We start from the raw sequence: 24693 nt of genomic DNA, 5'->3' as shown, positions 1-24693 counted from the left end.
TGGCGCGCTGTCACTCTTCTGTCATTGTGCTGGTCGTTGTTGAGTTTTGGCACAGGGGACAATTGAATAAGAAGGAGCAGGACAAGTAGACCTGCATCTCCTACCGTTTTTGAAATAAAGACAGTCAGGAGGAGAGTGATGATGATAATATCTTGAAGGATACAGAATTTTCAGTGCTTTAAAATAATAACTGTTACTATTAAAAAAACCTGTATTTTATTCATTTAATTTTCAGTGTTTTAAAAGTCATTTCAATAAATAGCTAAATACCATGGGACTTCAAAGACAGATATCTTGTTGTAATGCATTTGTTCATTTTCAATTGAAATTAAAGCACATGTTTTCTACATATCCCATGATATTTTATTTTCTCTTATGAGGTGTATTACCAAAACACTCCGTCCATCTGCTCCTGGTCCGGCCCCCCTGTCAAATTTTAGAACCCTTTGTGGCCCACAAGTCAAAAAGTTTGTCTACCCCTGTACTAACCTGTACATCTTTGGAAAGCGGGAGGGAGCCAGAGGAAACCTACATGATCACGGGGAGAAGGTACAAACTCCTTACAGACAGAGGCAGAATTGAATCTGGGTTACTGGCGCTGTCATAGTGTTACGCTGATGTCTATATGGAATGAACTCCCAGAAGAAGTAGTAGAGGTAGATACAAGTCCAAGGTTGGATGGGTACATGAATAGGAAAAGTTTAGAGCAGGGGTTCCCAATCTTTTTTATGCCAAGGACCCTTACCATTAAACAAGGGGTCCATGGACCTTAGGTTGAGAACCCCTGGTTTAGAGGGATATAGCATAAATGGGACTAGTTTAAACACGTATCTTGTTCAGAGTGGATGAATTGGGCTAAAGGGCTTGTTTCTGTGCTGCGTGACTTTATGACCTCTTGTTCCTGGTGATCTCGGCAGTTTCTTGAATCAACTTGGCTAAATACTGACTTCTACCAATGGTAAAGGTCTCAGGAAGAAACCAACCCAGACCAGTTCCACCATAATGCTATCATGGAATCTTCAGACTTGTTCTTAGCACTCTTTGGCAGGGACTTGCTGTCAGTGAAGATGTGGATTTTTTTTCAAAGATCTTCCCTCCCATTAGCTGTTCACCAACAATCATGGCTCAGTAGGGTAGGATGGCAAGGTTTGATCTGAGTATTTAGTTGTAAGGTCACTTAGTCCTGTTTACAGCGTGGTGCCAGAAGTACACAGAAAGGTGCCGGAAAAAGATAACAACATCATGAAGGATCCTACCCACCCTGCTCATGAGCTGTTTGACCCACTCCCGTCAGGCAGCGACTTGAGATTTGGGAGGTTGACAGGTCATGACTCGGCCAGTGCTACTCCTGCCTTTCAAAGTTCAGCCCTACATGAGAGGTGGAAATGGGAGGGCCGGGTCAACAGGGCTGTGGTGAAGCTGTGTAGGTCAATCCCCTGTACAGTGGATACAATGGAATACGGAAACATTGATAAACTCTGACCAGACCATCGTCTTTGGACGATGGAGATGGGAGGTCATCAATGGCCAATGCTCCACAGGGAGGCAAGGACCCAAGAAGAAGTGCCACCCCTAATGTGCCATTCTGCATTTGTCATTGTGCTAGTGTTGACAACCACCCAGATTAATCATAATGGTGGAGCAAAGAATAGTCCTGGCAATGAGGTTACGTATTTCAATGGTCAGCAGGTCTGAGCAGCTAGGCCTGTCTGTTCAGAATATATTCCATTTAGCATTATTGCTGTGCCACACAATCCCCATGGAGGCTGCTTCATTGGGAAAATAGGAGGAGGAAAACCTCAGAGAATAGCTGCAGAGAATCTGCATTTTCAAATTTTGCATAAAAATATAAAAGTTGAGTTCTAACTTTTGTAGTATACTATGAGAAAGTTAAAGAAATGTGACTGTATTGAATACAGTAACTGAACTTTGTAAAATTTAATTTTTAATTTTACTCTTGATTTATCCACATCACCATTTGTTCCCTCAATTTTGATCAAGCTTAGTTTTTAAAAGGCGGTCAGTGAGCATGAAGTTTTCTTCATCTGCTCGTTTAAGTGCATTTATTCTGGAGATACTCAAAGCATTCATTGCATTTTTACTGTGTGTATTTAGATCAATAATGGCAATGCTCTTCGAGTATATTTCAGTTCCCCTCACAAAACAAATGCTTGCCCACAAGTCTGCACAGAGCTTCATTTGTCAAACAAAAAGTAAATGCTTTAGAGTTGGGTTTTCAGTGGGACCCCATCCACTAACTGAAGGGTCGTGGACCCCTGCTTTAGAGAATAATGGAGTGGGTCCTCCGTTTCACAAACCCAGATCATTGCAATGTGTGAGAATGGCAACTTCAGAGTGTTTAGATAACCACCAAGCAATCTAGTTGTAATTTTCAGAGAATGGTAAGCACTAATATCAATGCCAGTAATCTAAGATGTTATTACTGACTGATTGTCCCTTTAGGTGAGTTAGGAGGTCTTATTTTATTAGGAATGCTTTATGTAAACTTGCATCATTCAGCAATATCTGGTCAAATTTGGCTTCAGGTTTTAATTAACAACAAGTTTTATATTAGATTCTGTTGGATTGGGTATCCCTTACCCTTATTTCCTCCTCAAGGTGCAGAAAAGACAAACACAACTATTGTAACGTTCAAAGATTAACAAGGAAGCCACTGAAAATTATGCCTTCCAAACATATAATGTAGAATAATTTTATTCTCTAGTTTGCTTACATGCCAAAGCATTGGCAGAATGTTTAGCTGCAAAGTTGGTTTGAAGTTTAGAATCTTTTCCATCTTTGGGATCAGAAGTCAAAAATATTCTTTGCTTTGATCACATACCTTACTTTATACGAGGTTGTCCAATTTGGGATATGACACCTTGTTGGGGATTATTAGTCTGACATCCAGAGGAGCCTCCTGGTTGGATATCAGATTTGCTTTGACTGGCATAGGAAGTGTCTCGGATAAGAATTCATCTATTATCAGACCACTAAGTTTCAGTTTGCTACACTGTCCAATTTCCATGGGAAGTTCTACCAAAGGATTCCCTTTGAGTTCCAGTTTTGAAAGTAGGGAACATTGTTGAATCTTCCCACTAATGGAGGTAAGTAAATTATTGTTTAGCTTTAGAGTCTTGAGTTTCCTACATTGGAACAACTCATCTGGTAAAGTTTCCAACTTATTGGAACTCAGATCTAGAAATGTAAGGTACTTGAGGTTTTTAATAGATGTGGGAATGGCCATTAGATGGTTGTTGCTCAAGTACAGATGATGTAGCTTCTGAATAGCAAATAAACTATTTGGTAGGGTCTCAATCTGATTGTCTGATGCATTAAATTGTTCAAGGTTGCCAATGAAAACCAAGGAATCTGGAAGGGAAGTAATTTTGTTGTTACTGAGATTGAGGGAGGACAGTCTTGGTAGTCGCTGGAAAGCTTCAAGTTCATCCAATTGTCTAAGTTCATTTCCATGGAGGTTCAATTCTTGCAGATTGGTGAGGCTAAAGATGCCATGGGGTATATTCTCCAGCTGACAGTTTTGCAGGTCAAGACGAGCTAAGCTGTACATGCCCCCCAAATTGTGGAGCACTTCAAGCTTGTTCTTATTATTGAAAATCGACAGCCCTATCAAATGGGGCGCCACATATAACACGTTGAAGGGTATCTTTGTGAGGTTGCTATTGATTCGAAGGATTTTCAAATAACGAAGTTCTTTTAAGAATTCTAGTTCCAATGTTTTATTTTCTAAATTAATGTTTCCAATCAAGGAAAGCTCTCTGAGTCGGGTCAGTTTATTGATCCATTCAGGCACCTCCTCATGAACCGAAAATGTGACCACAAGCGAATGCAATTTGTTGCCTAGAAAGAATAAAGCTGCTGGTTTAATGAAAACTTTGCAGTTTACAATCGAAAGTTCTTCCAAGTGGACAAGGTGAGTTACCTTGGAACTTATCTTAATATCACTGCACAGTTCCATCCTTAAGGCCTGTAACTCAGTCACGTTGTAGACCGCCTGGGGAATTCCTGTTAACATGAAGAGTTGAAGTTCCAGCTTCTCCTTATTGTTTTGGCTTAACTGCTGTCTCACCTTGTCCACAGTCCAGTCGTTATTCAAATTTATCATCTTCAATTTTTTTTCACTTGCCTCGGACAGAAAGATACAGAAGCGTGTACAGTACAGGGGGTCGTACTGATCAATCAGATGTAACAAGAAAGCAAAATCATTCTTTACATTAGGAATGTCGCTGAACTGGGTTTCACGCTTCTCGAACGAGTATTGCTTCAGGGGAGACCTCAAGATCCAGATGAGAGTGCGAAGACAAAGCCCCGCATAAATGGTTACCAAAATCAAATAGAGCAGGATGAGCCTCTGCAACAGAAGGGCGATGCTAAATGTGCAAATAAAAATCTCGTAACCAATCACATTCTCCACGCCAGGGCGACATATAATGTCAAAGTTGACATCTTTAATGAATACCATAAAATAAGAAAAAATTACCAAGCACTGCAAGGTTTTAAAAACCAGTTGTCCAACATAGAGTTTATATATGGTGTCCTCTTGCTCTACATGAAATCTGAACTTCCTCACTTTCTCGAACAGGGATTTGGCTTGTTCTCCATCCTTCTTGTCCAGTAATTGGAACTGTTTCTTTATAACAGAGCGCGTCCGTGTTAAGCCTTTAACAGATTCGCTGATACCTTGGCCTGCTGCCGTGCTCTTATGTTTTTCTTGCACCCGGATATTCACTTTGCTGCTGGTCTCCGTGACAGCCAGAGAGAGGACTTCGGTTGTCCAGGGGGAATCGTAACACTTCTCCAAGATGAAGACCAGATGCTCTATTTTGGAGCTCGTTTTGGGATACTTGAACCAGAAATTGCTACAGATCATCAATGCAACAGTATGGATAAGAATGAAAGAGGAGAAGTGCTTAGGAAACCAGGGAACCGCGTGGATATAACATGCCTGGTTGACATAGCGATACTGTTGATAGTCCAGATTTGTCTTGGTGTGTTCAACAGCAAAGATGGCATCTACCCGTGATATTTGATTGGATTTTTGATTAATTCCTCTATGATGAAAATCGGTTATATTAAAATCAACATGTTTATCTGCCCAGCTTATGTTAGCATCAATAGATGATGGAGCACTGTGAGTGGAATTAGCTTTAATTGGTAAACAAATTGTCCTATCCTTGTATATTTGCATGGTGCCCCCAAACACAGCGATCATCAACATGGTTATTGCCAAATAATCCATGAAGGTGTCCCACCACGGTTTGAAGATCCGGAAGGATGGAGGAGATCTAGTTACTGAAGAGATTTCTTCCAAGGTGAACATTGCTAAACACAGAGGATAAATAACACTATTTATTAGAATAGATTCTCAAAGTAAAGCCAGCATCAGTAGCCAAATTCAAAATAGAGTGGTTAAAAAAATCATGAACATCAATGAAATGGAGAAATTTGATAATTGCGACACCCTTATCTGAAATACCATATATAACCATATAACAATCACAGCACGGAAACAGGCCATCTTGGCCCTTCTAGTCCGTGCCGAACTCTTACTCATCAGGTCACCATCAGGTCCGAATTGACAGACTTCTGTAAAGACTATTACAGCCAACAACACCATTTTATGCAGGGCTTTAAAATAGTAAAAAATCCATTGTTTGAAGTCCCAATGAAGTAGGAAAATACAACATCCCGAGCCACAAATACTTCAAGGACTGGTTGATGAAAGTCTTGCTGAAAATATATAAGTTATTGTCGTTGGTTTCTTTGTCGTTGGTGCCTTGTGGCACATTGGGTGGCATTTTTGCTGCCACTACACCATCGGCTGGCTATGTAAGCTGCTAGTAAGACCACAACTGGAGTACAGTTTTGACCTTGTTAAAGTGAATTGGAAGGTTCACTAGACTGATGGCTGGAATGATAAACTTGTCTTATGAGGATAAACATAAAACATACAGCACAGTACAGGCCTTTTGGCCCACAATGCTGTGCTGACCTTTTAACCTACTGTAAGATCAATCTAAACCTTCCCTCCTACACAACCCTCCAATTTTTCTATCATCCCCATCCTATCTAAGAATTTCTAAAATGTCTCTGGTGTATCTGGCTCTACCATCTCCCCTGGCAGTGCCTTCCACACACACACACACACCACTTTCTGTGTGTTTTTAAAAAAAACTTACCTTTGGCATCTCTCCTCCTTGCACTTTCCTGCAGCCACCCTTGTAAATATGCCCCTTTGTATTAGACACTTCCACTCTGCAGAAAATGTCTATGGCTATCCAGTTGATCTATGCCTCTTATCATATTGTCTACCTATCAAGTCACCTCTCATCATCCATTGTTCTAAAGAGGAAAGCCTAAGCTCACTCAACTTATCCTCATAAGACGTACTCTCCAATCCAGGCAACATCCTGGTGAATCTCCTTTGCACCTTCTCCCACATCCTACAGTGAGGCAACCAGAACCGAACACAAATTAAGGAGAAGTAAAGCTACAGTACATCTAGTTTAGAAGACTGAGAGATGATCTCAATGAAGCTATAATTCTTGAAGTGTTTAGCAGGATAAATACAGGGAGAATGCTTCCTTTGGTTGGGGAGTCTACAACCAGGGGTCACACCTTCATTGTATTTTACAGGAGTACCATTGAGAGTGTACTGACAAACTGCATCTCCATCTGGTCTGGGAGCAGCAGAGCATTGGACCAGAAGTCCCTACAAAGCACTGAGAGAATGGCCGAGAAGATTATAAGAGTCTCCCTACCATCCATCGGGAACTTTTATCAAGAGAGCTGCGTACACAGGGCCCTTAGTATTTCCCACCCATCTGTCCAGCATCCTCTGGCATTCTACCATCAGGCAGGAGATTCAGCTGCTTAAGAAGAACGGTCAGGATGAGAAACAGTTTCATCCCTCAGGCCATTAGGCTTCTGAACTCCCTGCCACATAGCACTCTGTGTTACTGGTTAATTTGTTCTGTTCCTTATGGTATTTAACATGCTCTTTACTTTGTTTATCGATATGTAAACTATTTGTAGATTTAATACTTACTTTCCTAGGTTATTGTGTGTTATGTGTTCTGCTGTGCTTTGCAGCCTGGTCCAGAGAAGTTCTCATTTGGTGGTATACATGGATTTGGTTAAATGACAACGAACCTGACTTGAATTTGAACTTGAACACTGTCTTTGAATAAATTGTTGGGCATTCAAGAATGAATTGAAGAGAAATTTCATCTAGAATTGGATTGTGAACGTTGGGAATTTATTTATTTACTGAGATACAGAATGGAATAGGCCTCTCCGACCATTCAACCCACACTGCACTGCAACCCACCAATTTGACCCTAGCCTAATCACAGGACAATTTACAATGGCCAACCGGTATGTCCTTGGACTGTGGGTGGAAACCAGAGCACCTGAAGGAAAATGATGGGGAGAATATACAAATTTTTACAGGCAGCGATGTGAATTGAACCCAGGTCACTGGTACTGTAAATCATTGTGCTAACCACTATATTACCATGCCAGTCCAATTTCAAGGGGTTCTCAATCATTGTTTTTGAGACATATCAGTTGATAAAGACACCAAGATCATAATTTATATGCTAGGTTAGTGCTTTAAAGTGGGACTGATTAGATGGAAGGGGAGCATTTTATTTTGCTCTTTTTCTTATGAGTAACTTTGCTCATTGAAATAAAACTTTATCTAAGTAAGTAGGTTCATAAGTTGCTGGGAATTCAGAGGAATTGATGGAAATGTGGGGAGAATAAAATGGGCTAGGGCAGGAATACAGGGAAGGAGGCAGGAGATTGAGGTTGACAGGAAAATTCGATCAGCCATTGGAGCAGTCTCGAGGGGCCAAATGGCATAATTCAGCTCCTATATCTTATGGTCTTATTAGTGTGAAAATGGTGCTCGATATATCCACGGTGTGCTGAAGGAGCAATTTCCGCTTTGTATCTCTTTCTAACTATGATACTACAAGCACAAATTTAGGAATTAATTCTTGTATTTTGAGACATAATTTACCTTCTGGAGTTTATCCCTTTTTCTTGCCTTTCCACTTGTGTGTTCTTGTGTTGCTATGGATGCCCGCAGCCTTCAGATACCTCAACTGTAAGAAAATTCTCATCAGCCAATGTCCACAAACTTTAGCTTTTAGTGACAATTCACTCAAACCAGTTACTAGCTTTCCAACACCAAACCTGGTCTCATTCTCTGCTCAGGAAAAATAAAAGCTGAAAGCTGATTTATGTCCAAACTTCACTTTAACAATTCTAAGAGAATTCTTAGTGTTTATGAATGTGCAGCTTGTTGTTCCCTTGTTCCTGTGACACACCTCCGAGAAGTGCCTTGAAGGATACAGTGGTAGTGCTTGTTTTTGTTACATTATATCACAGAACAGATTGGAACCTATAGCTCTGTCCAGTTACTAGGGAACTCACAGTAGGTTCTAAGACTTGCTAAGTTTAGAATGTCTTTTGTGATGTTTATGGAACATCCTTTTTTTTGCATTTTGAGAAAGAACCAGTGTCATTATGATCTTTCAGATGAGGCATGATGATGTCACTATATTAATGGACGTGGGTGAATGATCTGCATTTCAAGCTGGTGACACACACAGACTGCTGGAGGAACTCAGCAGGCCAAGTAGCATCTATGGAAAAGAGTACAGTCGATATTTCAGGCCGAGACCCTTCATCAGGACTGGAGAAAAAAGATGGGGAGTAGAGTTAAGAGGTGGGTGGGGGGGGGGAAGGGAGGGAGAAACACAAGGTGATAGGTGAAACCAGGAGGGGAAGGGGTGAGGTAAAGAGCTGGGAAATTGATAGTTGAAAGGGATAGAGGGCTGGAGAGGGGGGAATTTAATATGAGAGGACAGAAGGACGAAAGAAAAGAGAGGAGGAGCACCAGAGGGAGCTGATGGACAGGCAAGAAGATAAGATGAGAGAAGGAAAAGGGGATGGGGAATGTTGAAGGGTGGGGTGGGGGGAGCATGCCACAGTGTGGAAGGCCACACTTTTAGCCCTTAAGTCAAAAGGGTTGCCGGTCTCTTGATGGCAGGAGGTCCTCCCTGAGGCACTCCACTCCATCCGCTCCCTGTTATGTGCATCCACCAATGCCACCCCTCACGAGCGCCTATTCTCTTTTCCCAGGAAGTCCGTCACTGGGACCACCCTACCAGTTTGGCTGATGTCCCCAGGGCCAGTGCTGCTCCGGAAACATGTGAGGAGTAATAAATACTCTCCGCTGGTCCAGAGGGTTCACCTTCTACATGCAAACCCCTAGTATGCCTACGTGGTCTTACCTGATGGGCAGGAGGACATGGTCTCCGTCCGTGATCTGGCGCCCGCAGGAGCAGCAGACCACTACCCCGAACACTCCCCGGTAACTATGAACCCTGTACCCGAGGTGACACCGCGCACACCAGGCCCTACACAGACTCCTCACGACACTCATATACCGGGTGTAATAGGAAAAAAAAACCCAGGCACCGTCTGAGGGCTTTGAGAGTGACAGTCAGGATCAGAACATTACCAGAAGTTTGAGAAATTGATGTTCGTGTCATCAGCTTGGAGGCTACCCAGACAGAGTATAGTGTTCCCTTTCTCTCTCTTTCCCCCCTCACTATAATCTCCCCTCAGCCCTACCTTTCTTTCTCTTTTATTTCCCATAATTCTCCACCTTCCCCCTAGCCCATTTCCCTTCAGCCTATCACTTCCCATCCCTCTCCCCACTTCTTATCCCCCCCCTCGACCATCCCATGTTACTTTACTCCTGATGAAGGGTTTCGGCCCGAAACATTGTCACTACTTCCTCCCATAGATGCTGTCTGGCCTGCTGAGTTCTGCTAGCATTTTGTGTTTTTATTTAGAGTATATAGTGTTGTTCCTCCAACTTGAGTGTGGCCTCATCGCAACAGTAGAGGAGGCCATAGATAGGCATATTGGAGTGGGAATGGGAAGGTACTTACATCGTCTCATGTTATATTTGAACTTGGGTCTCCAAAGTCACTACTCAGGGTCTTAGTTTTAATTAGTAGCTTTTTTCGTCACATCTACATTGAAACATACAAAGGAATACATAGTTTGTGTCAACGACACAATACAGTCTGACGTGTAGGGATGGTCTGCAATGCTGCCATGCTTCTGGCACCAACGTAGCATGCCCCCAATTTATTAACCCTAACTTGTATCTCTTTGGAATGTAGGAGGAAACTGGAGCTCCTGGAAAAAACCCACACAGTTTCAACAAATTACAAACACCTTACAGGCAGCGGCATGAATTGAACCCCGATCTGCAGCTGGTAAAAGTCACACTAACCTCTACACTACTGTATTATCTAGTAACGTAACCATTTCATCACCATCATGCCCTCTGCAAAGTTTTCATTTCATGCCTTTGACACTACCTGTTCTGAATTAACATTCTGAGAATTCGATATCCCAAATATCTTTTTGGCTTTGAAGATAATAGATTTCTTATATCTGTACCACTAATACACTAAATTCAGCAAAAAAAGACTATTGGTTGATTAGTTTACACCGTGCCTTTTGATATTCCAAACCAAACTTGTGAAGTGATTGATAGGATATAATGAAATAAGCTCACTGGTAAATCTATGTTACCTCCAGAACCCATGCCCCTCCTTGCTCCTCTATTGAAGGGAAGTTTAATTTACTGTTACATGTTCTGGGTAACTTCAAATCAGATTCCATTGGGCTAGTAACCAATATTTACTTCAGCACTGACAAAGTTACTGAGATTGACAAGGACTCTTGTTGTGGTAGATAGAAAACTTGTGATTTTAATTGACTGTAAAATTGGTGCAAAGTAGGCAGAAATTTGCACGACTATAGGGTAATGTTCTATTTACCAAAACCTGCATGGCTGTACAATAAAACGATACCTACAAACTTGGAAGTAAAGTCCAAGGAAGAGTAAACATTTATCCTGGAATTTTAAAAATGTTGCAAATACATTCCAGTGAAGGGTCTTTGATCTGAATGGGTTCATGGTAATACAGCACAGGAACAGACACTTCGGCCAGGTGGCCCACACTGACCAAAATGTCTGTCCAAGCCAATTCCCTTTGCCAATGTTTATCCCGTAACTGTCTAACCCTTTCCTATAAGACCATAAGATAGAGGAGCAGAATTAGGTTATTCAGCCCATCAAGTCTTCTTTGTCATTCTTATCATGGCTGATCCCAGATTCCACTTAACCCCATACACCTGTCTTTTCGCCATATCCTTTGATGCCCTGACGATCAGGGAACTATCAGCTTCTGCCTTAAATAAATGCACAGGCTTGGCCTTCACTGCAGTTTGTAGCAGAGCATTCCACAAATTTACTACTCGAGAAAAAAATTCCCCACCTCTGTTCTAAAGGGTCATTCCCCAGTTTTGAGTCTGTGCCCTCTAGTACTGGATACCCCTACCATAGGAGACATCCTCTCCACGTCACCTTATCCAGCCCTTTCAACATTTGGTGGGTTTCAATGAGATCCACCCATATTCTTCTAAATTCCAGTGAGTACAGGTCCAAAACTGCAAACACTCTTCATATGTTATCCCCTTCATTCCTAGAATCATCCATGTGAACCTCCTCTGAATTCTCTCTAATGACAACACATTCTTTCTGAGATGTGGGGCCCAAAACTGTTAACAATACTCCCAAGTGCAGTGTGAGTAGTGTCTTATAAAAGCTCAGCATTATCTCCCTTGTTTTTATATTCTATTCCCCTTGAAATAAATGCCAACATTGCATTTGCCTTCTTTACCACAGACTCAACCTGTAAGTTAACGTTCTGGGAGTCTTGCATGAGGACTCCTATGTCCCTCTGATGTTTGAATCTTCTCCCCATTCAGGTAAGTCCACACTATTGTTCCTTTAACCAAAATGCGTTATCATACATTTCTCAACACTGTATTCCATCTGCCACGTTTTTGCTCATTCTTCCAATTTGTCTAAGTCCCGCTGCAATTGCATTGCTTCCTCAGCACTACCTATCTATCTTTGTATCATCTGCAGATTTTGCCACAAAGCCATAAATTCCATTATCTAAATCATTGATAAACAACATGAAAAACAGCAGTCCCAATACTGACTCCTGAGGAACACCACAGATCACTGGCAGCCAACCAGAAAAAGCCTGCTTTATTCCCACTCACTGCCTCCTGCCTGCCAACCATTCTGCTGTCCATGCCAGTGTCTTTCCTGTAATGCCATAGGATTTTATCTTGTTAAGCAGCCACATGTGTGGCACCTTATCAAATGCCTTCTGAAAATTCAAGTAAATGACAGCCACTGCTTCTCCTTTGTCAACCCTGCTTGTCACTTCCTCAAAGAACTCTAATAGATTTGTCAGGAAAGATTTCCTTTTACAAAAACCATGCTGATTTTGATTTATTTTATCATTAGTCTCCAAATATCTCAAAAACTTAGCCTTAATAATAGACTCTAACACTTTCCCAACCACTGAGGTTAGGCTAACTGGCCTATAATTTCCTATCTTTTGTCTTCCTCCCTCCTTAAGGAGTGGAGTGACATTTGCAATCTTCCAGGATCAAGTGATTCTTGAAAGATCATTACCATTGCATCCGTTATCTCTTCAGCAACCTCTCTCAGGACCCTGGAATGCAGTCCATCTGGCCCAGGTGACTTATCCACTTTAAGACCTTTGAGTTTGCCTAGCACTTTTTCCTTTGTAATAGTAATTGCACTCACTACTTCTCCCTCACACTCACACTGCTGGTGTCTTCCACAGTGAAGACAGATGCAAAGTACCCATTAAGTTCATCTGCTATTTTTCATCCCTCACTACTAGCTCACCAGCATCATTTTCCAGTGGTCCAATATCAACTCTCACTTCCCATTTCACATACCTATGCAAATTGCTTTTTAAAAGTTCTTATTGTACATACCTCAACTACCTTCTCTGGCAGCTCATTCTATATACACAACATAGTTTGTTCCATGCACCTTAAAACTATGCCTTGTGGTTCTTGATTTCCCAGCTTCTGGGAGAAAACGACTGAGAGCATTCATCCAATTTATATATCCTATAAGCACACCTCTGTCTTCTTTGCTCCATGGAATAAAATCCAAACCTTTCCAACTTCTCCTTATAGCTCTGTCCCTAAAAAGTTGCTAGTAAATCTAACATCTTTCCTAAAGCAGGGTGATTAAAACGGAACATCATACTGCAAGCACAGCCTCATCGGCCATTATATTCAACTTCACCTTAACCTCCCACTTTTATACTCATGCCCCAACTAATGTAGACCAGTGTACCAAAAAATCATCTTCATCTGTGTTCACCTTGTCCCATGTAGCTCAACTTCAATTTTCAGATAAATTGGTTTCCTTAAACTGAAAAGAACTGTATCGCTAAAGGTGAAATATCAACGCTGTTCCTCTCCACATGAAAAATACAATACATTTTGCTATCATTCATGAATGCATTAATTTTGCAGGATTTGAAACTGTGCTTTATGAGATTTAATAAAATAAATTGCAAAAGTCAAAGCAAACATTTCAGACTTTATTTATTTGTTTGTTTGTTTATTATAAAAAATGTACACAGTTAAAATTTCAAATGACTTACATTCTGATAGTTTAATACATTTAAGACTACCAAGTAAAATGAATAATCTTTAAACTGGTTGGGTATCAGAATACTCATAAAGGCAGGAAATTCACCTAAATATGCACAAGAATGTTCGTTGCTGGTCAAATGAGTATCAGCACAAGTTCCAGTAATCAGCCTATATGAGATCAAGTTAATGCTGGAAATCTTTAACTTTTATTCCTTCTTTGACAATCCTCTCCATGAGGTTAGAAAATGAGGCAACAATATTCCTATACAATAGCGTGTACTGTGTATTTTATCCAGTGAAGGGCTGAACCTGGCGACATCCTGATTAACTTGGTTCCTCTGTAAACAGGATACTAATGACTATACCTAATTGTACATAATCAAAAGTAGTATTGTTTATGTCCTATGACTTATTAAACTCTTGACAGCACAACAGTATTTTTTCAACTTTTACAGTTTAATCCAACTTTCCCATATCCATTTTTACAAACTTTTGAACCACTGGCTTTTTTTAAAAATCATTTGGAGAGAATGGCAAATGCAGTGTGGTGTATTAAATTTCAGAAATGCTCTATAAAACTAGACTATGAGAATTATTTTGTAGATTACTATAAGGGACTTGTAGTAATTTATAGACCATTAAATGTAATATAATGGAATTATAGACCATTATATGTTAGAGGAAACTCAGTCATCTTAAAAGTGGAATGTGTGAACAGAGAATAAGGAAGGTGCCAGACAACAATGTAGTGAGGCTGTGAAGGCATTTGTAGATGAGATTTAAAAATTTAACGAAATGTGTTGGATTACAAGAAGTCAGCGTAATTAGAAAAATGTTTGGGAAGGGTTTACACATCAAAGCTGTGCTTGATTTCAGAGTTTATGTCTAGATTCAAGAGACAAATATACAAAGCATAGTAAAATTGATTGGAATGGTTATTCACTGAAATGGGGTCAGTGGTGGAGTATTTAGTTGGGGAAGGCAATTACATTAATAAATAATACATCAATATACACTTTTTAAGACTTTGGATAATTTTGGAAGACTTCGGTATTCTTAGTGTGCACCATCACATAAAGAGCTTTGTCAATAATTCCAATATTTTCACAAAAGTACTTTTTAGATGACAATGGCATTGTTTTGCCTTTAGAATATACAGCTAGGTTAAACTGTAATTTGGGTGTCAGGGTGGAGTTATGTCTCTACTCAAGGAAGTGTTAGGTGCCCATTCCCTCCGCTAGCCTGCAGGTCACCTTCAGGTAAGGTATAGCACCTGCTTATCCCTCTGATCAGGGTCACATGAAGCCATGGGAGTCAGTGGTGGAGCTGCGGGTGCATATTGCAAATCCTGGTTATGCAACCACTAATGCCGGGCAGACAACATTTGAAGAGTATTGATAAATGGCTGGGGTCACACATCTTGTAAAGACACTGTCCAGAAGAAGGCAGTGCCAAACTACTTTTGTAGAAAAATTTTCCAAGAACAATCATGGTTATCAAAAGACCATGATTGCCTACGTCATACAACACAGTACATAATGAACAACAAATCTGTAATGTTAGGACCGTGCTGTGTAATCAACAGAAAATTTGAAACATTACAACAATTCTTGATAGGGACCTTAATATGAAACAATGCCTGGTTCACATTAAGTCTAAGAAACAGGACCAAGTACTCATTACCAATTAAGGTCTGAAAGCTTTGGGAGAACTTTGAATAAAATGATGGGGTTAAACAGCATGTCTACCAAAATATGAAAAATAATATGAATTCTGTGGCCACTTTACTAGTTAAATCTGCTCATTAATGAAAATATCTAATCATCCTATCACGTGGCAGCAACTCAATGCATAAAAACATGCAGATCTAAGTGACTTTGACTGCAAAATGGTTGTTGATGCCAGCTGAGATGGTTGTAGTATCTCAGGAACTGCTGATCTCCTGGGATTTTAATGCATAACCATCTCTAGAGTTTACAGAGAATGGTGTGAAAAACAAAAAAAATTCAGTGAGTGCCAATTTCTGTGGGTGAAAACACCATGTGAATGAGGGAGGTCAGAAAGGAATGGCCAGGCCGGTTCAAGCAAATAGGAAGGTGACAGTAAACTCATTTGCTGGGGGCAGCCTGCAAGTGTCAACATGCTTTGGCACCAATATAGCATGTCCACAGCTTACTAATCCTCATATGTCTTTGGAATGTGGGAGTAAATCAGAACAGCTTAAGGAAACCCCTCTGGTCATGGGAAGAATGCATAAACTCCTTACAGACAGCGGTGGGAATTGAACCCCGATTGCTGTTCACTGGTGCTGTGAAATGTGGCACTAACCACTGCACCACCATGCCTACTAGATGCTAAGTAGCTATGGGAGTTTGGGCTTTAATAGATGGTGGCTAGTGTATTCATTGAGATGAGGACAGAAGCCCAGAAAGTCAGAGATGAACATTATGAAGATGACAATGGGATGGAAATTCCCAACAAAAGTTATTATGTTTTGTAGCTCTGCATGAAAGTTGGAAGTAGACCAGTTATTTGGAAGATCCCACTCTCCCCTATCACTATCCACTACATTGATGGATAATGATTTGGGAGAGTGGGATCAAAACAAGATCTGTTTCACAGATCCCACAAAGATATGCATAGCATGGGTCCATGCAAGTGACTGTAGCTCCAATTTTAATTTGGTGAAAGTGAATTGAGATGAATAACTTGTTTAATGTGAGGACAGATTCAACCAAGAGAACAAGTATGGTGGTGGAGAGAAATCCCTTAGGACTTCATTCAATGAAAAACTGGAGAAGTTCTTTGTTCTGTTCACCTCCCTCCCACCTTTTTCTGCAACTTTAAGCTTGTCTCCTATCTAACTTTTTCCAATACTAATTAAAGTCTATTGAACTGAAAAATCAATTCCACTTATGCTGCCCAACCTATTGAGCATCATTGACATTTTTAACAATTTAGTTTAGATTGCCTACAATTACTTTTGGATTTAAAAAAAACGAATGGGTACATAGACATTCAAATGGTTCATTTTGATATCAGAGAATGAATATAGTATTCAACTTGAAATTCATACTCTTTGCAGAGGCATCCATGAAACAAGAACCCCCACAGAATGAATCATAGTAACATCAGAACCCCAAAGCCCCCGCTTCTCTCCTTACATGCACAAGCAGCAGCATCGACCCTCCCCCCACTTGCACCAACATAAGCACCACCCCCACCCTGCAAGCAATAGCAAAAACCCACTAAGAGACCTTGAACTAGGGTCCATCAAAAAACTGCATTGTACCAGAGAACAGCTACATCGTTGTAATATTAAAAAGATTTGGCTGCGTGCCCCTATCATGGTTTACCAACAGTCATTGGTTGAAGAAACATGAACTCTGTTCTAATCTGGAAACCAGTTACACTTTACTGAGGACCTTGGACTGCAAGTGCATGGGAGTCACCAACCTACAGGACAGTGGTAACATGTCAAATCAAATCTCACCTACACTTCATATGTGCTGGAACCTGGAGTTTTTGCTTGTCTGTTTCCCTACCACCCTCTGTGGAATTTTATTCTAATGTATCCCAATTGGTTAATCTCTACTATCTCTGCACATTCAGGAATAAAAAAAAATTGAATTTAAAAAGTCCACCATTTTAAATAGTGTTTCTGCTGGCACAATTATGAATAAAAATCAAGATGAATTTTAGAAAATTTCATCGATAACATTCATTTTTCATAACATTCATTTTTCATAACAGGGTGGCATGGTAGTGTAGCAGTTAACAGAATGCTTTACTGTACAAGCGACCCGGGTTCAATTTCCGTCGCTATAAGGAGTTTGTAGGTTCTCCCTGTGACCGCGTGGGTTTTCTCCGGATGCTCTGGTTTCCTCCAAAAGATCTACCAGTGGTAGGTTAATTGGTCATTGTAAATTGTCTTGGAATTAGGCTAGGATTAAATCAGGGGATTGCTGGGCTTGAAGACCAGAAAGGGCCTATTTTGTGCTCTGTCTCAATAAATAAATGCTGCCATGTAATAACTGAGAAATTATAGTATTTTAACACTACAATAGCTAAATAACTAATAATAACTCAAACAAGAGAGACACTATACCCTCATATCACCTATGTACCATTTTCAAGTGATTATCAATTTGATTCTATCACTCACTGAAGTATATCTAAAGAGCAGAGTCTGATTGGAGTTGTGGTATCATGTAATATGGATCCCCACAATGGTACCTTTTTATTTTTGAGATTTCTATTTTTATTTTTAATTCTCCTCTGCCATCATCACCATTAAAAAAAAAATGACTTTCTCCACAGTGCTCCACGCACTTAAGTACTAGAATGCTTATACAACTCAGCTTAGTACCAGTTTTCTTTTGGATCTTGATTACACCCATCAATCAAAAATATCTTGCTCCGGCAGTCAATTGCAAGTCAGACTGGGGCAGACACTAAAAAAGTGTTAAAAGGATCAAACAGTAACAGAGAACAAAGTAATGGTTTGATTTAGTTAGCAGTACTCTGACATCTAATACATAATCCTCTAGTTCCAATGCTGGATTTAATAATATTGTCTGGTGGATTAAAAAATGGACATTAAAAGGTTAACACATACAAAATGCTGGAAGAACTCAGCAGGTCAGGCAGCATCTATGGTAAGAGTTAAACAGTCGACATTTCAGGCTGAGACCCTTCATTTGGCCAACAGTTCTTCCTTGAAAACAGATTTAGTACATTTGGAAACAATATGCAGCATATTCATTAAATACTTGAAGTGAACCAAGAGTTTATATGCACTGCAGATTAGAGACATTCAGAGAAAGCCAATTTACATGCAACTTGATATATTCAATTTTACTTTGTATAACTTGAAATTAACAGAAAGAAAAGTAAAGTGAGGAGCTGAATGGAAGGTTTATTGTCTATGCTTCCAAAGTTGAACCCCATGGCTCAGGCATTCACTCTTTTTCTGTTCGTACATTCTTGCTCTGCAAAAATCAGCTTTGGAATTTACCTCGTTTGGTTTAGAAATTAATACTAGTGTTTTAACCTAATAGGGTGCTAAGTAAATGCAAGATTTTATATACAGTATTCTAATATCTGTAATAATATTAAAGATAGTCAATAATTTATTCTCCCCCCCCCCCCCATCTTTTTTGGATATCGACGGATGGGATGGCGAGAGGAGGATAGACACTTTAATCATCTCAGTTGTTAACAATAGTGTAACAAAGCAGCAGCACCATGCAATAATACATATCAAACACCAAGGTAAGAGATGAGTTTTCATATAAAGTGACAGTCATGGTGTTATATGATTTTCAGTGAAGATCACATTAACTGATAATTATTTTATGTACTAATTTACAACATTAAATGCTTTGAGACCTAGGTTTTCATATAGTTGACATGGCGGACTTAAATGTTCTGATCCTGCATATATTATAAAATTGTGACTTATTCACTCTACTTCAGCAGCGACAGATAAATGGACAATAAAGCTGCACAAAAGACGTGATAAAAGCAGAAATTTCTTTGTAATTAATAATTGTAATTTTGTGACCAAAGATAAAAACATCATAAAAATCTCAAGGACAATTTTTTAAAATTGTGATTTGGCTTGGGAACCATTTCAGTTAGTGTAAGAGTTTTTTTTTCCTTTCACTATCCCTTTAAGTTCAGTTTTTGTGCAGAATTTTCTTTAAGGAACATTGTCCCAATATGATGTTTTTCATGTAAATTTGTACAACATCCTTTTGTTTTAATACCAACAGAAGTGATTAGACAATTCTGACTTCTGAATATCTGATTGCTAACAAAATTGTCATTAGAGAAACCTAAGGCTCTTAGAATCTGAGACAGAAGGTGAAGGAAGAAGAGCACCATTAAGGCATGTGTAAATAATCACTTTTAGTATTTGAAAAAAAAGATCTGTGGTGCAAATAAAAACACACTAATTACAACAATTTAGAATATGAATAAGTTTGCAATTTATTCCTAACATTTAGATAAAAATGCCAGATCTTGCTATTCTGACAGGAGGTAAATTTAAAAAGATAGATTTATTATTGAGATATCTTATGATATCCCACTGAGATGCTGCAGCTTTAAAATACAGCCGTTAAGACAAATTAACATTTCTGGTTACATTTTAAAGAAAAACAAAATGAAATGTAGTCTTCAACAAAGACTGTGAATAAAGCTTATTTCACAGCATTGGATAATACTTTCTACAGCTTTGATTAAATGTATAAGCAAACCAACAAAATTACTGTCACTTAGACATTTAATAATTCAAGAAGTCAAAATAACGAACCTGAGAAAAGTGTTGCTACTAGATTGAGGCATATTCACCCCTGAGGGCACAGAAATGAAGACTTAACATCAAATACAATTTTTAAAAAAATGAAATTTTACACAGCATCCAACTTGTGTGTGAGGCCAGTTTTGTTAAAAACTTACTGCAATAACTACTTTGACATTATTGAGTAAATGATCATTGCAACATGAATAGTTCTTTGAATATTAACAGTTTAGAAGCTTACCACATCTATTTTCTTGGGTGAATGTAAGACGAGGACAAAAATGGCTTTGGACAATGCCCCTTTTCCCCTATGTTAAATTAGTGATGGGGGCCAGGACATTTCATGTCTCTAATATCACTTTCGAAATCTCCTGTATCAGGTATGTCTTATTGCATAATGTAACATTTGGTCCAACTCCAACCATGCACAGTAGAACACCATCACCATGGCAGTTTCCCAACCCATATTTCTCTTTGCGATACTGCCAAATGGTACCCAACTAAAAGTGGTTTGGTGTACCATGAGTGTATCACCACACAAAAATATCCAAAATGCTAATAATATATTGTAGCCTTTTTTATTGCATTTGTCTGGACTGGACTTGGGTACAGTATCAGTATTAACAAGACTGCATGGACTCTTTCCAAATCCACCCCAACACCCATGAACTCTCCTACGCCCACTCACTCAAATGTATACATGACATTTGAAATTCTGTGCGCAATCAATGGTTGAAGTGCCAACCGGCATTTTAAGCACGATAGACTGGCAAATAAAAGCAACTGTCTGTAATAGAATCAGAAAATACTGAAAGCGATCAAACGTGAGAATGGGATTTATGGGATTCTAGCCAAACTGTAACACTATCTTTCTCTCAGTGGCCAACTGCTTTAATACATATTCTTTGTTCTCTACATACCTTTGTTGTCACTGCTTGCTTCCACCCTCATCACACTACCAATTGCTGGTGTTACAGTATTGCCTAATCAATCTTTCTCACTTTTATTTTTCCATCTATTGTGGGATGTTGGAAGAGTGGGTTGGTGTCATATGAATAGTGAGAGAAAAGAGGAAAATAAAACATTAAGCACTGGTCAGATGCTGAAGCACAAGATAAACGGAGCAGTAAGTTCCAAACACTTAAAACACAGAGGATGTCTTAGGAGATGAGTGGTAAAGAAGTTACAGTTTTAGCCTTGGGTTAAGCAATGAAACTGGGAATAAATTAGGCATTAGGAGAAACACACACTGACAACAGTGCAGCATGCAAGTTCAATACCAACTGACCAAGTCGAAAAGGATAATTCACTAAAATACAAATATTGAAGGTATAGTATACAATAGTGGAGGAGGATATATTTAAAAACATTAAAATATTTAATGCACAATATTTTAAGTGATTTTCCCCATTCTCTCCATGTGGAATTTGGCAAAGTTTTTAATAAGCTCCCATATGGCAGGCTGATCAAAAACAAAACCTTAAGGGATCGACCGAAAACAGTGAATTGAATCCAAAATTACCAGAATGCAAGAGCAATGATTGATGTGTATTTTTGTGAGTGAAGGCTGTTACCAATGGAATTTCACTTGGCACCTTGCTTTCTGTAATATATATTAATGGTTCAAATTTAACTGCAGGGGAAAAGGGAGCGTCTACGGATGATACAAAAATAGGCTATTTTGTCGAATATGGAAAACCTTAAGAGTGCAGAAAGATACATTTGGTCTGTCAGTCATGCAGAAAATTAGCAATTTTTATCTAGAGGAATGTGAGCTAATGCACTTGTACACAATGGGAAGGTATTGGGATTGTGGAGAAACAAAGTCACTGATCAAAAGATAGGAGGACAGGTCAATAATATGTTTTAAAAAGGCTTACTGGATGTTTTCTCTTACTAGCTGAGACCACAGGAACCCCTGGTTTAGCAGAACTACATATAACACTAGTTAAACCATGTCTTGTGTAGTACATATAGTTCTGGTCTCCACGATGGAGGAAAGACCTTCTGGAGAAAGTAGATCTGTAAAATTTGAGCAGTGATGAATGATTATATAATGGAAACAGCTGAGGTATATGAAAATCTGTGAGTCTTCAGTAAATAAGAAGAACCCATTTCTCATGGCATAGGGGTTAAAATGGGAAGCAATAACTTCAAAGTAGGAAAGATACAGGATTTTCTTTCACCCAGACATTAGAGGGGGACTGGAACTTTCTGTGTGAAAGTGCAATTGAGGCTGAAAACATCATCACATTCAAAAAGCACTTGCACATTTGTTCAATGAGCTGTGACCCAGTGCTGGAAGATGGGATTGTAGCTTTTTAGATTGGTAAAAATACAATGGGTAAACTGGTCTCTTGTGACTTAAGTTTCCTATGATCTGAAGTGCTGGTTAGAAAGTTCTGGGCATCATAACCGAATACCAATTTTCATCAATAATTAGTTACTTAACTAAGGCCCGTAAATTTCCAACTGGGCTTTGTACAGTAAACAAGAGGAAGATTTCTAAACTCTTTAACTGATTTTCTACACTTCTTGCCAAAAATACTAATTCAATTAATCCAACACTAACCTGGAAGCACGTGATACAACATGTTGCATCTAACTCTCTTGAGTTAAATGTCAATTGAGTTATGGTAACTTCTCCCTCCAAACCAAGTAGAGAAACATTTCTCACGTTATCTTTAATCCTACAATTTGAATTATCTTTAACATTGTATCTGTCATGGTAAATAGTTTTTCATCAGATTAGGATCTTTTATTTTGAATGAAAGATGTGACTTGAAAACTTTAATAAACTGTAACTTTAATTCTCCAGTTTTTTTTTAAAAAAACATCTAAATAAAAAAACTATGCAAATGGTATCCTCAATCTTCTCATAATAATGCCTAGCTCTGAAAAACATGCGCATATGAAAAATTCCCCTTCCCCTCTAACTGTTTTGACAGGAGTTTCATGTCGTGTTTTCAATCAGACTGAAAGATAATGGCAGAAAGTTAATGAAAGCCTGGAACTCAGTTCAATCAGCTTGATATGAAGAAAACATTTTTTTAAAATAAAATGGCCAAGGGACTTTAAAAAAAAATCACCAATTATTTCATGCAGAGGTTGTACTGCCTGCTCAGGCGTATAACAGCGCTGGCCCCTAATACAGTAATAGTTAATAAATAACAAAGACATTGGCAATATCAGTCCCTTGATATGTCATGGCTATAAACGTATTAGCTTTTTTGTGATTCGTTAAAGCAGAAGTATGAATTGAATTATAGTTAATCCAGCTATTTAAGTGATTTCTTTTAATTACTGGCAGCTTTCTATTCCATCTATCGCTCTGATCCCTCTGGACAGCACCAGATCTGCTGAACAAGTAATTGGACTCCTCCACTAGGCAAAACCAGAGCAGTGAACTTGCTCATCATTCCGGTTGCTGCAGGCTGCAAATTCAGCTGAAAACTTGGCAAGGTAAAGTTTTCCCTCTGTGGTATAAATAAAATTCAGGCTTGTTCCTTGTCCGCTCGGCACAGCTGCTCTTTGACGTCTGATGGGAGTGTGTTGAAGAGATCGTCCTCCACCACAAGGGCACTTCTTTTGAGTAGCCTGCATTCTCCAAGCTCCACAGGGAGGCATTCTAGTCGGTTTCCACGAAGCTCCAGTTGCGTCAAACTGGTTAACTCTCCAACCCGTGACTGTAGTGATAGCAAGCAGTTATTCCCCAGATTTAGAGTCCGGAGCTTACGACACTGGAAGAGTTCAGGTGGCAAGGTTTCAATCTGTAAAACGGGAGGAGGATCAAAGGAAAAGGGAAGAAAAATTTTAGCCGCAGCAATTGTTAGACTGAGCTAGCATTTAAGAAGCACTTTCAAAATATATTTTACTTTTCTATGAATATAAAACATTTAAGAACGTATGTTTTAGCGCCAGATTCGGGTACCAAAGTTCTCGGGACTCAGGACAGATTGTCCCCAAGCGCGCTCTCCACCTTGCCGGGTTGATGTGGAGGATCAAAAGCCCAAAACCCCAAAACCCAATAATTAAACCACTGCGTTGCTTAGTAATAATTGTAGCTTTCATTAGGGCACAGACGTTCTCACTTTATCCTTTAAAATTGTTCCGATCGTTGACCGATGTTGCCTAATGCTTTTTCAATGACCGATCAACACGTACAAAAGCTGGATGAACTCAGCAGGTTGGGCAGCATCCGTTGAAATGACCAGTCAATGTTTCGGGCCAAGACCCTTCATCAGGACTGTCTTGGCCTGAAACGTTGACTGCACATTTCAACGGATGCTGCCCGACCTGCTGAGTTCATCCAGCTTTTGTATGTGTTGATTTGACCACAGCATCTGCAGTGTACTTTGTGTAAAAACGATAACCTACGCACATCCTCCCGTATACTTTAAATCATCTCTAGATTACCTATAATACCTAATACAATGTAAATGCTATGTAAAATGGTTGTTATACTGCATTGTTTAGGGAATAATGACAAGAAAAAAAAGTCTGTACATGCTCCAACAACAAGTGCTGGAAGAGCACTTCCGGGTTTTTGCGATTCGTGGTTGGTTGAATTCGCACATGGGGAATTCGCGGATAAGGAGGGCCGACTGTAATTGCAACACCAGTTAATATCACATAATGGCTTAATGTTTTAAAAACAAAAGATTAACCTTTAATCTGAAGGCAAACTGTCATAAGGACAGATAACACTATAAAACATAGGAGTAGAATTACAAACAAAAGAAAATCTACAGATGCTGGAAATCCAA

At 39.4% G+C, this 24693-nt stretch overlaps 4 protein-coding genes across 16 annotated transcripts in view; 1 reads left to right on the top strand and 3 right to left on the bottom strand.

Moving 5' to 3' along the window:
- Nucleotides 1–20074, bottom strand: part of LOC132407369 (volume-regulated anion channel subunit LRRC8D-like) — a 30634-nt gene extending 10560 nt beyond the window's left edge. For 2 of the 3 annotated variants that reach the window (XM_059993748.1, XM_059993749.1), the window contains exons 1-2: nucleotides 19940–20074; nucleotides 8048–8132 (exon numbers count right to left, since the gene is read on the bottom strand). The gene's annotated coding sequence lies outside the window, so the exon portion shown is untranslated. The remainder of the gene's footprint in view (nucleotides 1–8047; nucleotides 8133–19939) is intronic. The other variant, XM_059993750.1, reaches the window with a different exon arrangement.
- Nucleotides 2770–5341, bottom strand: LOC132377485 (volume-regulated anion channel subunit LRRC8D-like). Its single transcript, XM_059943764.1, has one exon. The coding sequence runs from the start codon at nucleotides 5339–5341 to the stop codon at nucleotides 2849–2851; it is 2493 nt and encodes an 830-aa protein (XP_059799747.1). The 3' UTR covers nucleotides 2770–2848.
- Nucleotides 13552–24693, bottom strand: part of LOC132407367 (volume-regulated anion channel subunit LRRC8A) — a 58943-nt gene continuing 47801 nt past the window's right edge. For all 5 annotated transcript variants that reach the window (XM_059993745.1, XM_059993743.1, XM_059993747.1 and 2 more), the window contains one exon: nucleotides 13552–23697. In XM_059993745.1, coding sequence (XP_059849728.1) covers nucleotides 23422–23697 — 276 coding nt within the window. In that variant the 3' untranslated portion in view covers nucleotides 13552–23421. The remainder of the gene's footprint in view (nucleotides 23698–24693) is intronic.
- The window catches only part of LOC132407370 (kynurenine--oxoglutarate transaminase 3-like), a 108943-nt gene continuing 107125 nt past the window's right edge, over nucleotides 22876–24693 (top strand). For 4 of the 7 annotated variants that reach the window (XM_059993754.1, XM_059993758.1, XM_059993751.1 and 1 more), the window contains exon 1: nucleotides 23251–23389. The gene's annotated coding sequence lies outside the window, so the exon portion shown is untranslated. Of the gene's footprint in view, nucleotides 23390–24693 lie in introns of all 7 variants that reach the window. The other 3 variants (XM_059993753.1, XM_059993759.1, XM_059993755.1) reach the window with 3 other exon arrangements.

This window comes from Hypanus sabinus, chromosome 18 (assembly GCF_030144855.1).
Source record: "Hypanus sabinus isolate sHypSab1 chromosome 18, sHypSab1.hap1, whole genome shotgun sequence".
Classification (NCBI taxonomy): domain Eukaryota; kingdom Metazoa; phylum Chordata; class Chondrichthyes; order Myliobatiformes; family Dasyatidae; genus Hypanus; species Hypanus sabinus.
The sequence above is the reverse complement of the archived record's forward strand: the minus strand, read 5'-3'. Positions and strand labels throughout refer to the sequence as shown.

Coding starts and splice junctions, on each gene's coding strand:
- LOC132377485 (XM_059943764.1), bottom strand. CDS start 5,341: ATGTTCACCTTGGAAGAAATCTCTTCAGTAACTAGATCTCCTCCATCC.